The sequence below is a fragment of the Drosophila obscura genome, unplaced genomic scaffold (assembly GCF_018151105.1).
Source record: "Drosophila obscura isolate BZ-5 IFL unplaced genomic scaffold, ASM1815110v1 contig_199, whole genome shotgun sequence".
Classification (NCBI taxonomy): Eukaryota; Metazoa; Arthropoda; class Insecta; order Diptera; family Drosophilidae; genus Drosophila; species Drosophila obscura.
In genome coordinates, this window is record NW_024542788.1 from 105,738 (window position 1) to 120,023 (window position 14,286).

Here is a 14,286-nt window from a genome sequence, read left to right on the forward strand (position 1 = left end):
GCGTTACACACATCCACTTTTACCACAAATCTAATATACCCCTTAACTCTTTTTTGAGTACGGGTATAAAAATACCATAAAATTATCTGTAAACGAGAAGGAACGTGTGAGTCAGTATATAAATTTTTAAGCTTTTGAAAAAAACACTCCACTACACATTGCATAAATTATGTAATAAATAATGTAGCCAATCTCAAAGAAAAAGGCTTTCAGGTTGTCGCAGCGGTTTTGGATATAAGCAAGGCATTTGACACAGTCAACATACCTCTGCTGTGTCGGAAGCTAATTGATTTGGAGTTTGACATAGACTATATTAGGTTTATAGTTAGTTTTTTGGAAGAAAGGGTTTTAAAATGCGGCAAACAGGAAAAAACTGTTCACAAGGGTGTGTGTCAAAAAAATGATGAAATTTGAATTTGAAAGCTTAATATCTTCCAGGCGTTAAGCTGCAGATACAAAGTGTCTCGGTCCGATTTATAGCTGCATTTTTCAGCTTTTCAAAACAGCAAAGTTCTATACAACCAGATATAAGATACTTAAGTTATGTGAAAAATAGGAGCACTACCACTGAAAAAAACATAAAAAAATACAAGATTTTAAAAATTCTAAAAAAAACTACATAATAGAAAAAAACCATAATTCGTTAAAAAAAAATTGTAAACTCCGAAATATATAAGAAAACGTTATTTTGGGCCACAGCCAAATTCTAGTGTTGACTAGTGTAGCCAGAGTATGTGGCATTTTTTCTGTACAAAAGTTTTTACTTATCTATAAATAGGTTCCTCGATAATTAAAAATTAATCAAAAAAAAGATATCAAATTTGGTCTAAAAATGTGTGTTTGAACGCCTATTGCAATTTGTGTAAGTATATTGGTTGCTTTTGATTACACTACTCGACAAAATCGAAATTTTTGTTCCTCAAGGATCCAAACCGACTTTTTCTGATAGATATGGGGCTTTAAATTTTTTTAAAGAATTATGGTTTTTTTTCTATGGCAGAACTTTTTTTTGAAGAATTTTTGAAGTCTGGTATTTTTTTTAAGCTTTTTTCAGAGGTAGCGCTTGTTTTTTTCACATAACTCTAGTACAGGGCTCGGCACGGCCCTATCCCATGGGTGCGGGACAAGGCGCTGCTGCTGCGCTGCCGGTACACCGACAGTATAAAAAAGCAGCGGCGCTTCGTATGGCTTCGGCAATGCGACTTCGGCACTTGTTGTCTCGTTTTCACACCAGATACAGAACGAAAATGGCATCAGTTGCTGATCAGCCGTCATCAATGTGAGACCACGCTACGCAACTACTGAAATATACACTGAGACAAAAAATGTTCGATGGGAATTGGGAAAACAAATTTTTCTTTGTCCAAAATATGGATGGCGATGCGCAATGCACAATTTGCGATTATGTTGCGTACCGCTGTAATTTATATGTCATTTTCTTTTTTATAATTTTACTCAATTTTTTGTATTATTTTGCTTTAAACTTTTGTTTTCCTTGAAAGTTTCAACACGAAATAATTGCAGCATCAACCACAAATAGATTCGTGCAGTGTAAAGCAAGAAACCGGTTTCGGCGTAGGCATCTTCGTGTTTTAGCTACGCACACAAGCGCACTTCACTGTATGGGTGCCGAGCCCTGCTCTAGTACCATACGTCTGGTTGTAAAGAACTTTCCTATTTTGAAAAGATATAATTTTTTTTTTACTTTTCCTGAGTTTTTAAAGTCAAAATTTCGTAAAAAATACCGCACAAAAATCATCATTTTTTCATTTCAATGCTTTATATTTCCCAGACGGTAAGCTGAAATCACAAAGTGTTTGGGCTCAACTTCTAGCTGTTTTTATTATCTTTTCAAAATAGCAATTAGACGTAAGATACTAGAGTTATGTGAAAAAAACAAGCGCTACCTCTGAAAAAAGGTTAAAAAAATAAAATACCAGTTTTCAAAAATTCTTAAAAAAAAAAATCTGCCATAGAAAAAAAAAAATATCATCAAACCATTTCTAAGCCCCAAATCTTTAAGAAAAAGTTCGTTTTGTTCCTTGAGAAAAATCGTGTTGACTAGTGTTATCATTGTTTAATTTCGATGAATTTCTAAACATTAAATGCATTTAATAAGCAGCGAAGCGCGCGGGTCTGCTAGTTCTAAATAAAAATCTACTGAAACTATTTTGCGACTTCCCACGGGAAGGGAACTATCACTAACAGTATATAGATACACTATACAGTATATTGATGTTGAATTGTTGAACAAAAATGGTTAATGGCATCCGATACAGCTAAAATTAATTTATATATAAAAACGTTCTATTTTAGGATTCGAATTTATTTTAGAATTAAAACCCTTAACAAAAGAATATCTATCTAAAAACAGAAACAACGTTTAATTTCAAATTCAAAATTATTAAAAATTAAATTATAAAAACCATCAACTCTTTTTATTATAACAGGCAACTTTAAACCCCATTGTCCATCTGAGGGTTAATCAACACGCTCTATTGTTTTTTCACTCACACTTACTGCGCTGAGCCCTTCCACTGTCACTTATTGTAAACATTGTTAAGGGAGTACTTTTGCCGACGAGACCACCTTATATAATGATGCCATGGCTGGGACCATTTGGCTGTGGAGCTGAGGCATTCGGGTCGAGAGCTGGGCCATTCGGCAAGTTGACGAAATGTTCTACTCATGACGGGATGCGAAAGCAAGAGGAGCATTGCAAATGTATGTGTGTACACAGACACGACAAAATATATATTTATCAATTCCTTTTTTCTTATTGAGCTTGTGTGGGGGTTCTACAATTTTTGGCCGCTTGAAACGAAAGTCGTTTTTCGTTTTGTTTTGAGGGCTGATGTAGCGACCTGAGCTGATCTGCCGCAACATATATGTGGAATGGGCCAAGTGGGTGGGAAATCAATAAAATATAAAAATAAATGCTGTTATTTGTTTTATTTATTTGAAATTGCACACTTACATATACATATCCCTATTTTAGACATATATATATTAAATTAAATGGTTATGTAAATAAACATTGTGCAAATGCCGTCGGCTTTCGACTTTGCAGCTTTGTCAATAAATTCCTTTTTTCAGAGAACTTTTATATATATATATATTATTTTTTTTTATATATATTTATACATATATGCAAAGAATTGTTATTTGTATATTCATATGTAGATTTTTTACCTTAAATCAATTATTTATCATATACATTGAGTTAACTTGATCGCAAAAACTTGTGCAGGTTTTTTACTGCCAATAACTAATTAATGACGATATTAAAAATTGCACAATGTAAAGTAGGTTAGCCTAGGTTGTCCCGGACGCACAGAGGTCGATTCTGCCTATCTGGCAGGCAATAAATCAAAAATTAAAATGTCGAATCTTGTTAATTTTTTTTAATTTTTGGAAAGTAAACATCCACTGATATTTAATGCTATATTTATATTTTTTTCGTATCGATAGTCCAGTACCTGCACGCGGTTGAATCGCAAAAAACTTGTATGTCCATACCTAAGTAAATTTTACCGCCTTTTTATGGCTTTTTGTAAAGCAAAATAAATATTAATTTTTTGTGAATTGTATTAAAATTACCATCCATTTTGATCATAGCTAGTAAGTATTCAATAAAAAATATATGTGTTGGTCCTGTGCTTACATGTATTAGTGGTAAATCGTTGTAGAACTTAACATTTCCTTTAGTGTGCTATTAATATCATACCCGACACTTGCATGGAATAGATCTTTTGACATCCGTCCCCTTCCGCCTTCAATCTTTTTTTATTTATGAAACCAGTCTTTTTTTAATCTTCTGTGTTAAAAAAAATTGCAACTACGTGCAACACGTTAATTTATTTGATTTTATAGGACAAATGTCAGTTTCGAAAAACGCGCTTTTTGCGATATGGCGTATGGAAACTGAGTAAGAAAGAAAAGCTAAAGCGAGTTTGATCCATGTTTTCACTCAATTAACTGATAATTGATAAAAACGAACTCAAAGAAAATGATTGTTAGCGAATAAAAAAAAAATTAAGTAATTTTGCTTCTGAGTGAAGTGTACCGCAGAAATTTAAAATACTTAACACAACAAAGCAAATTTTTTTTTTTGATCTATACCTTTTTTGTATTAATATAAAGTGTTTATAAAAACATTTCAAAATATTTTGAAATACAAAAAATTATTTTTTCTTTAAATTTATTTTTAAAAGTTTTTAAGTTAAAAAATAAAAATTCAAAATTTATTTAAATACTCCGCTGATTTATATTCTAAAATAAAAAAATATTTTTAAAAATATTACTTATTTATTTTTTGAGTAATTAATTATTGCCTGCCAGATTGGCAGAATCGACCACTGTGGGACGGCCCGCACGGGGCCACGCATAGGCCAATGGCCCTTTTTTGTACCGATAAGTGCGTATGGACCTTCTTAATGTTTTACGCGTCTTTGGCGTCCTCCTGGAGGCATCCTCCAGTGATGCCAGCACCGGGGCGCCAAGGTATTTGCTCCTTGCCCGTGAGAGAGCCGGGCAGTTGCAGGGGTATTTGATGTTCCAGGTTTTATTTTTATATTTTATTTATTACCCACCTCCACCCACTTTGCCCATTACACATTTATGTTGAGGCAGGTCAGCTCAGGTCGCTACATCAGCCCTCAAAACAAAACGAAAAATGACTTTTGGTTCAAGGCGACAATAATTGTAGAACCCACTCACAAGCACAATATATGAGCATACGTGGCACACACGTATTTACGTATTTACATTCAGCTGCGCCACATTCGTTGTATGAACTGGCACATCTATATACTGTATGGTTAGTGACTCAGATCAACAACAACAAAATGTGGGTATATATGGTATGTTTCTACCCCCCTCGAAAGTATTATCAATTTAATATATTTTGCCGGCAAACACGAAGCAAGCCTTGAAATATGAGAACAAAAAACCGAATGAAATATTTAATTAATCAAGGCAAATAGAATCTGATTAATGCAGCATTATATGAAGGACAATTATATGGATATTATAATATATTATTTTTATTAATTTTAATAAATAGAAAACAAATATAGTTTTAAAAACATTTCGTCTTCACGGTGGTCGGAAACGGGAGGTGCCATCTGCTGCTGACTGTCAGACACATTACCTTGCCAATAAAATATTGGGGAGCCCAGGATATGCCTGGAGAAGAGCAACCCTAGCCGAAGAATTGCATTCTATTAACTTAAAACAAAACTAAGAAGCTCTCTGAGTAGTGTAACCTTACGGAATGCAGAGCACACCTTTGTTAACACCACTGACCGCTAGAAGAATATATACAATTTGTTTGCTAACAAACAGTTTTTGGTTCTGAGTACTATGCTAAAGCTACAATATTATGTACTACACGTTAAAAATAGTCAACCAGAAGAGCAGACTTTTTCAAAAGTGATCCAGAACTTGAAAACCTACTTCCAAAATTGTGTAACGTAACAATCCATTTGAGTGCGCTTCTTTTTTTAGGTTTAACCTCTTAAAGAAAGTAATTGATAAGAATATGGATTTCGCCCTAGGCAATCAAAGTGGCGTTCAGACCTTCATGTGGATATGTACAAAAGTATCCACATTTTCCTTCACAAATGTCACGAAAGTTGTATCCTGCTGTGGTGTTCTGTGCTTTCCTCTACTATAACACAATTAATTGTATTATAATACAAAACCCTAAAAGACATATCATCTTTTTTACATATTCCTTTCCGGCTATTTTTGAAATGCAAATGCAAATACAAATGCACCCACACAGACTCACCAACTGCTGAGTTTTGCATTTATTATCTCAATACTGTTTTACCTTTTCATTTATTCCATTCATAGAGTAACCGCATGGATCAAACAGAAAATCGTCAATATGCATATTTGGCAAAATTTTATCAATTCCGGATGTCTAAAAAAAAGGTCGGAAATATTAAATTGCTTAAGAGAATTGTTTCAATGACTTCATACCGAGGTCGCTTCAAATGCACTTAGAATATTTTTTTTATTAAAGACCGACATAGCGTTTTGATCAAGATTCTGCATAAGAATTTCAATCGTTTGATCTGGATCAGACTCAACGAATTCATCCATCATGTGTCCTAGGGATAATTTCATATCAGAACGACTAAAGGTATAAAGATACCAACATTCCAAGTTCATAGAACCTAAACAATATGATCTTCCATTTGGGAAAAGGGTGTCAAGGTAAGAAACTTCCTCTGTAAATCCTTTATGTGGGGTCATCTAAATAATAAATAGTTCAACTAATATTTAATAAAACATATTAAAAAAGTTTCTAACCTGAGCCTCCGGTCGAATAAAGTTTTTTCGTGAATAGAACAGGTCTGTAACTATATTGTACCCGTTTACACTGGCCAGCTTTATCAATTGACTTAAGCATTTAAGTGGAGTGGTAGTTCCACATGTTTTCAGTATCCATCTTCGTTTTGATACAAACATACTGCTTTCACTGAAATTTATTGAAAATGCATAATTTATTTTGAAAACCAGTAAGGAAGCTATCTTTGACGCACAGAAGTCCGACGCCAAAAACAAGCTGTTAGGCTGGTAGCATGACCCTGAACACACCCTCGACCATCTTTCGAAGTGTGGTAAACAACTCTGTTGAGTTGATGTGTAAGAGCTCGTATTTGGAGTTTAGTTTTCGTAAATTCTCCCAAACCTTCAGGTCTAAATATGATTACACTAGTCAACACGATTTTTCCTCAAGGAAGAAAACGAACTTTTTCTTAAAGATTTGGGGCTTAGAAATGGTTTGATGATATTTTTTCTTTTTTCTATGGCAGAACTTTTTTTTAAAAAATTTTTGAAAACTGGTATTTTTTTTTAACCTTTTTTCAGAGGTAGCGATTGTTTTTTTTACATAACCCTAGTATCTTACGTCTGGTTGTAAAGAACTTTGCTATTTTGAAAAGATAATTAAAACAGCTGGAAGTTGAGCCCAAACACTTTGTGATTTCAGCTTACCGTCTGGGAAATATAAAGCATTGAAATGCAAAAATGATGATTTTTGTGCGGTATTTTTTACGAAATTTTGACTTTAAAAACTCAGGAAAAGTCAAAAAAATTATATCCTGTGTCCTCTATTTTTTTGTGTATATGTGCATTAATTTGGCGTCGTTTAAGGTATCGCTCATTAAAATCTATGGAGAGACTTTGGAGCTAAAATTCGTTAACCAAACCTAAAATATGGAAAAAAATTAACAAAAAATACCTTTTGGAAGGTTGCGGGCCAAACTGCCAATTGGGAACAAAAAATAGAGGACACGGGATATAATTTTTTTTCGACTTTTCCTGAGTTTTTAAAGTCAAAATTTCGTAAAAAATTCCGCACAAAAATCATCATTTTTGCATTTCAATTTCATTAAAGCCCCATATCTATCAGAAAAAGTCGGTTTGGATCCTTGAGGAAAAAATAAGTTCGATTTTGTCGAGTAGTGTTATTTACCACTCTGAATTGATCTGCTTTTTTTCTAAAGTTTTCTCAGTTGTTTTTGACCAGTTTCCGACTAAATCGGCAACCACTTAATTTAAAATGCTTCGTTGCGAACTTTTGGGACATTTGGCTGCCTTTAAAATATCTATACCGTTGATAGATGCCGATCTTGCTCATTCATTTCGCGCACATCAACGATATTTTGTGGCACAAAATCTGATTTTAAGCGACCCTCAAGACCTTGCCAATGCATTATAATTTATCTTTAAAAGTTGAACTAAACTAATATAATTATTCTTGGCTTAAAAATCCACATCAAATATGCTACAAAATCATGGCACAGAAATTTGCATGTTTAAATTTTAAATTATTTCCTGCGATGAATTTTTTGTTTATTGTTAATCGATATACGATTTTGCCGTACAAGAAAAAGTTAAATGCATGTTGATCTCAGAAAATACAAAACTTTTTAAAGCAAATGACCGGTCGAAATAGGGCTAAAAGTGACTTAAATTAGAATCATAAAAAGCAGGGTATCTTTCTTTACAATGGCAGCTAAATTAAATTATATACCGAGATGGTAGTACAAAAAATTAGCCACATCAAAATGGAAAAACCGAAAATCTGTTGGAAAATATAGCAGCTATCTCTCAAAATAAATATAGTTTTATATTTCTATTTTGAATAAACTTCTGGCAAAAAAAATTTCATTTTAATATCTTTTATGTGTTTAAAAGGACTTTTTTATGTCCTACATATATGTATGATTCTTCAAATAAAATCTAATATTCTATGAGTATCTTTTATACAAATTACCTTAACACAAAAGCATCAATTAAATCGTTTTTCGAAAAACTTATTATTTCACAATTTACATGTCTTAGTACATTTTCCCAATCACATCTGAAATTATAAGCGTAAATATAATTAGATCACACAAACATTAATTAAATTTTTGTTTACAAAATAAAGGCGAGTGTATTTATAATAAAAAAAAGAATAATACTCGTTTTTTTTTGTCTCAGAACCAAACTTATTTTGGTAGCTAGATTTTGGGCTCCAAACTACGAAAATATGTGTACAAATTTCTAATACGGGCTGCGACAGCTGTTAGCACGAAAACGGAATGTGTTGTTGAATTCGCCAATTATTTCAAGTTAAGTCAAGTCAAGTTATTTCAAGTAACGAAACAATTATTTTTGGAAAAAGCCCCAAGCCAAATTGCAGTGGTAATGGTGTCAATTAAAGGTTAATGCTTCACAAATGCATCTACATATTGACAGATTCGCTTTTTTGTATAAAAAACCATTTACTTTTAATTCCGACGAGGAAAATCTTTCCGTTTTGAAATCGGGAAAATATTGCGCTTTGTGGAAACGGGAGCACCAAACTTTCCGTTTTCTATAGTAAATCGGAAATTTTATTTTTGTGAAAACACGAATTTGCCGAAAAGTAAACAGAACGAGCGGGAAGGTCGGTCGTTAGTCCCGAAAAGGGCTTCTCTTATCACTCAGAAGTCTGTTACGTGTTTCATTGGTTGCTGATACTGAGAACTATCCACTTGTTGATTCAGTCTTACAAGTCTTTTATCCACAAAGTGGATCTTCTAATCGCCATCTTTAACATTTTAAGTTAAGGTCTATTAAAGCAGAGATCACTAAACTTGCAAACACACACTTTTTAAGTGGGTGCTATCTGGACGTTGCAAGTCTAAATGCCCTCCGGCTATACTCATGTTGCTGCGATTCATGTCTTTAGAATTGCGACTTTGCCACAAACCTGAATTTATGGAGGAATACATGGCGCTTGGCCATAGGAATGCAATATAAAATGCAATCCCTGTAGAGGATCAAGTAGCGCTGAATGATTTCTCATTGTTGGAGCAACCGTACAGCCGTGCCTACATACTACTTTTCTGAGATTTTTCTGGCGCAGCTTAAATTTCAATGAATTATTTGGAGACGCAAAAACTCTGATCAGTGGCAAATGTCTCAAGACTGTCCACTTCTGACACTGCCAGCGCACCATTTTTTTACCCGTACTCAAAAAAGAGTTGAGGGGTATACTGTATTTGTGGTAAAAGTGGATGAGTGCAACGCAGAGAAGGAAACGTTTCCGACCCCATAAAGTATTTATATTCTTGATCAGTATCAATAGCCGAGTCGATATAGCGCCTAGATCTCAGAGACTTTAAGAGCTAGAGCAACCAAATTTTTTTTCCAGACCTATATGCTACAATTGTATTTCAAAATTTCGACCCGCCCCACAATTTTAAAAATACGATAAAACTAAACATGCAGTATCGTAGAGAAACATCATATCTACCAGATAGCCGAATCTGAATCCTATCGCATTATAATTATAGCCAGAATGAAGAAATTCATTTTCAGTTGCTTCCCCACACCCTCCAGCAGGAGACGAGCTACCCATTCTCTTTCTCGCTCGCACACTTTGTCGCGTTCAGTGCGCGAGTGCCCACTGGTGAAGAAGATGTAGAATATAAATGGTACATGTAGAATATACATGTTAGATGTAGAATACATTGTAGATGTAGATAACAGATGTAGCAAGAAATGTTAAAATTTTTTTTTTTTATTCTACATTAATCATAAGCTTAAAAATTTATATACTGACTGATTACGGGTATGAAAGTAGAGTCGGGTCCCCAGAAGCGATTTACACGGTCCTTCTAATTTGCTGTAGGATTTTGAAGCATCTCATTCTTTAAAAAGTGTTGCGAAAAAGCTTTAAATATGCAAAGGCCAACTTGAATTTAATTTAATTGGGAAGAATTTGATTACACAAAATCTATTCTTTATTTAGTTAACGAAACCAACCGACTTCTTTGATAGATTTTGATAATTTTTTTCCAATGCAATGTTTCTTTAAAAGTATTTTACACCTCAAGGCAATGAACTTTCCTATAAATTGGACCAGAACACTTTGCAGCTTCAGCTTACCGTCTGGGAAATATAAAACTTTGAAACACAAAATTGTTGCTCAAAAAGAGTTAAGGGATATATTAGATTTGTGGTAAAAGTGGATGTGTGCAACGCAGAGAAGGAAACGTTTCCGACCCCATAAAGTATATATATACTTGATCAGCATCAATAGCCGAGTCGATATAGCCATGTCCGTCTGTCTGTCTCGATGAGCGCCAAGATCTCAGAGACTATAGGAGCTAGGGCAACTAAATTTGGTTTCCAGACTCATGTGATATCACACTGCTACAAGTGTATTTACAAATTTCGCCCCGCCCCCATCCGACACCGCAAAGGACGAAAATCTGCGGCTGACACAATTTTAAAAATACAATAAAACTAAAAACGCAGTATGGTATAGAATGACCATATCTACCAGACTGCCGAATCTGAATCAGATCGGATCATAATTATAGCCAGAATAAAGAAATTAATTTTCATTTTTTTTTTTTTTTATTTGACTTTAAAGTGTGTGTTGAGCTACTACGCGTTTTCAATAGCTGTTTCGTTTCACATAGGGGGCCGGCAACGATCGAGCTTATTTTATAAGGCGATATATTTATACTGCACGATTCGTAAGTCTGAGCTGATATTAGATTCTATTATATTATCCCGACAGTGTGTGTTTTATAATTTATTTGTATAGGTGCATTAAATAGGCGTCGTTTAGTCTTCTACTACTATGAAACGCTCTCTTAGAAAATTTTAGAAATCCATGAACTGATTATAAAGCAATGCGGGCAGTCGACACCGCGAATGGGAAGATGTTTATTACCCGATTACACATTTACTCACACATTCTTACGCATGCAGATTGCGTTGTTTTTTAGAAAACGTGAGAGAGACAGATATAGCAAATATATATTTTTTTTTTTTTATTGTTACGGGATTTTATTTATCGAATCTTCCCTATTAGAGACTTACGACAAGTATACAAATCTTAGCCTAATATATTTATTTAATAAATTACACTTAATTACTTAGAATACGTCCCTAGCTAAGTATTATTGCTGGGTGGGGAGGTGCCAAGTTAAAGACTGCGCAAGTCTATTAAGATGGGCTTGAAGCTTGGCCTGGTACTTTGCTTTCACTTTGGCAATTTCATCTTTAACTGATCCTACATTTAAGTCTTTATGGATATTTTCATTCCGTATGTACCATGGTGTCCCAGTGATATTTCTTAGTATCTTCGATTGAGCTCTCTGAATTATTTCTAAATTACTAACGCAAGCATTTCACCATAGCTCGGAGCCGTATGTCCAGATGGGTTTGAGAACTGCATTGTACAAAAGTACTTTGTACTCCAGTTTTAGTGGTGAACGGGTGTTTATTAGCGAAGGTAGATTACTAGCTTTAAATTTAGGTAGATTTCTATTCGCTTCGATGTGTTTACGCCAAGTAAGCCTTCTATCCAGATGAACACCAAGGTATGTTACTTCGGTGGTTTGTGGAATGTTGATATTGTTCAGACATAATGGAGGACAAGTTTGTCTGTTTAACGTAAAGGTGACTGCTTGCACTTTTGCTCATTTGCATATATCCGCCAGTCTGCTAGCCATTTTTCTAAGGCCACGAGATGAGATTATAAGTGTTCAGTGGCCCTTCTTGGGCACTTGGAGCGACTTAATATGGCAGTATCATCAGCAAATGTCGAAGTTGTTGTTAGGCTGTTTGTCGGTAGATCTGCTGTGAATATTATATACAGTGTCGGTCCAAGCACGCTGCCTTGCGGTACACCAGCTTCAATTGGATGATATTCAGAGAGGAAATGCGAAACTTCTTTGCTGTAGGTATGACTCCAATATTCCATGGATGTTCTGTGGAAGTAATATTTTGATTTTGTGGATTAAGCCATCTAACCAAACGCGGTCGAAAGCCTGGGCGACATCCTGAAAAACAGCGCAGCAATACTCCCGTCTTTCAAATGCATTTCGTATCTCAGAGGTTATACGGTTTACTTGTTCAATGGTTCCGTGTTTTTCGCGAAATCCAAATTGGTGCATCGGGATAGCACCGTTGATGTGTAGGTGCTGTTTGATACGATTCAGGAGCAGCTTTTCAAATATCTTTGATAGGCAAGGCAGTAGGCTGATAGGTCTATATGATGATGGCTTGGACTTGTCTTTTCCGGCTTTATGGATCATTGTGTTGACTGATTTCCTCCATTCTTGAGGACAATAGCCCCATTTCAACATGCTGTTGAATATCACAGTAAGGAAATACACTGCACAGCTCGGTAATTCTATGATCATTTTAGGGGAGATGAAATCGTGGCCCGGAGCTTTCTTTTGCTTTGAGATTTGGTCTTTAATGACCCTTGTGACTTCTCCTGATTGGAATATGATAGGCGGAGTAGCTTCGGGATTGTTGGTTGATGGGAGCACAAAGCTATTTGTTGCTGGGTGTGGTTTGAAGACGTTTTCTAAATGGACGGCAAATGTATTTGCCTTCTCTTTGTTGCTGCGAGCCCACTCCTCCACTGACCTATCAATGTCATCTTTACATTTAATGTTTGGGCAGCTATCAATATGAGAGCTTATGTACTTCCTGCATTTGAGCCAATCTCTTTTGCTAGAAGTTAGAAAGTGTGGGCGTTCCGAAAGCTGTGGATGGTCGTAAAGGTGAAGTAGAATGGACGAGTATCCGATGATAGATCTGTTAAGTGATCTACATTAATCTGAGCTTGCAGTACCCTTCGTGTAACTGCAAAGTCAATCAAGTCGGGTTGCTTGTTTGGATCTGTGGGCCAATATGTGGGCTTGCCCGGAGAGATAAAGTCAAGCTTGTTTCGTGGGGTTATTATAGCGTTATATAGTTGTCTTCCTTTTGGGTTGGTAAGTTTAGATCCCCAATGGGTGTGCTTGGCATTGTAGTCACCAGCTGCTATAAATCGGTTACCTAGTAGGTCGAAGAACGTTACAAATTCTGTTTCGGAAATGCAGAAGCGTGGTGGGCAGTATACTGCGGCTTGGTTTAGGTAGCCGCTCTGAATTTCAATATGTATTGCTGTTGGCTGTAGATAAGGTGTAGCAAATGAAGGTAATGGATAATGCCTAATGCGATTCTTGATCAGAACGCCAGTACCTCCATGTGCCTTACCATCGGGATGATTTGTCGCATAGAAGTCGCATAGGGGTGAAAATAGTTTTTTAGCGAGGAACTGTAAGAGCTCGCATTTGTGCTGCGAAATGCCATTTGCATTCCAGAAACATATATTTAGACAGGCCATTTAAATAGATTTCTGTTTGATTAGGAGCTCCAGGAGGAGATTTTGGTTGCGCATTAGCTCCTGCATCGTTTGTTGTATTGCTACCATTGTGTTTGCTATAGTTACCAGCATTGACTCAATTCCACTAGGCAATTGGGATGGATTAGCAGGGGTATGTTGGGCAGAGATTTCTGGGATCTGATTTGATGCCTGATGCTGCATTATTCCAGCTGTGGTTGGTTGAAGTGTCGGATTAGAGACTGAGGCGTACGACCCGTTGTTGTAACTTAACGCCTGAGCAAAAGAAACTCGTAGTTGATGGTATATATGTTAAGTTTTGTCGGACGACCGGGTTTCGAGCTGCAGTTATTTGTTGGTTTAGGCGATTTTTCAATTCTTTATAGACAGGACAACCTCTATAGTTGGCAGTATGGTTTCCCCCACAGTTGCTACATTTTTTGGCAGATTTACGGGGCAGGCCTCAGTGAGATGAACATCACCACAGGCAACGCAGACTGCCCGTAGAGTGCAATAGGTTTTCGTGTGTCCATATTCCTGGCAATTTGTGCATTGGACCGGTCCATTTCGGTTGTGTGGTTCCTCAACGGTGATCCTACGGT

The 14,286-nt window shown here is 35.7% G+C and overlaps 1 protein-coding gene across 7 annotated transcripts in view; it reads right to left on the reverse strand.

The window, feature by feature from the left end:
* The window catches only part of LOC111073820 (S-adenosylmethionine decarboxylase proenzyme), a 33,221-nt gene that overhangs the window by 11,867 nt on the left and 7,068 nt on the right, over nucleotides 1-14,286 (reverse strand). For 2 of the 7 annotated variants that reach the window (XM_041593727.1, XM_041593729.1), the window contains exons 2-5: nucleotides 8,294-8,380; nucleotides 6,322-6,490; nucleotides 5,989-6,264; nucleotides 5,837-5,929 (exon numbers count right to left, since the gene is read on the reverse strand). In XM_041593727.1, the coding sequence (XP_041449661.1) occupies nucleotides 5,837-5,929; nucleotides 5,989-6,264; nucleotides 6,322-6,490; nucleotides 8,294-8,380 (625 nt within the window). Of the gene's footprint in view, nucleotides 1-5,457; nucleotides 5,707-5,836; nucleotides 5,930-5,988; nucleotides 6,265-6,321; nucleotides 6,491-8,293; nucleotides 8,381-14,286 lie in introns of all 7 variants that reach the window. The other 5 variants (XR_005967957.1, XR_005967956.1, XM_041593730.1 and 2 more) reach the window with 5 other exon arrangements.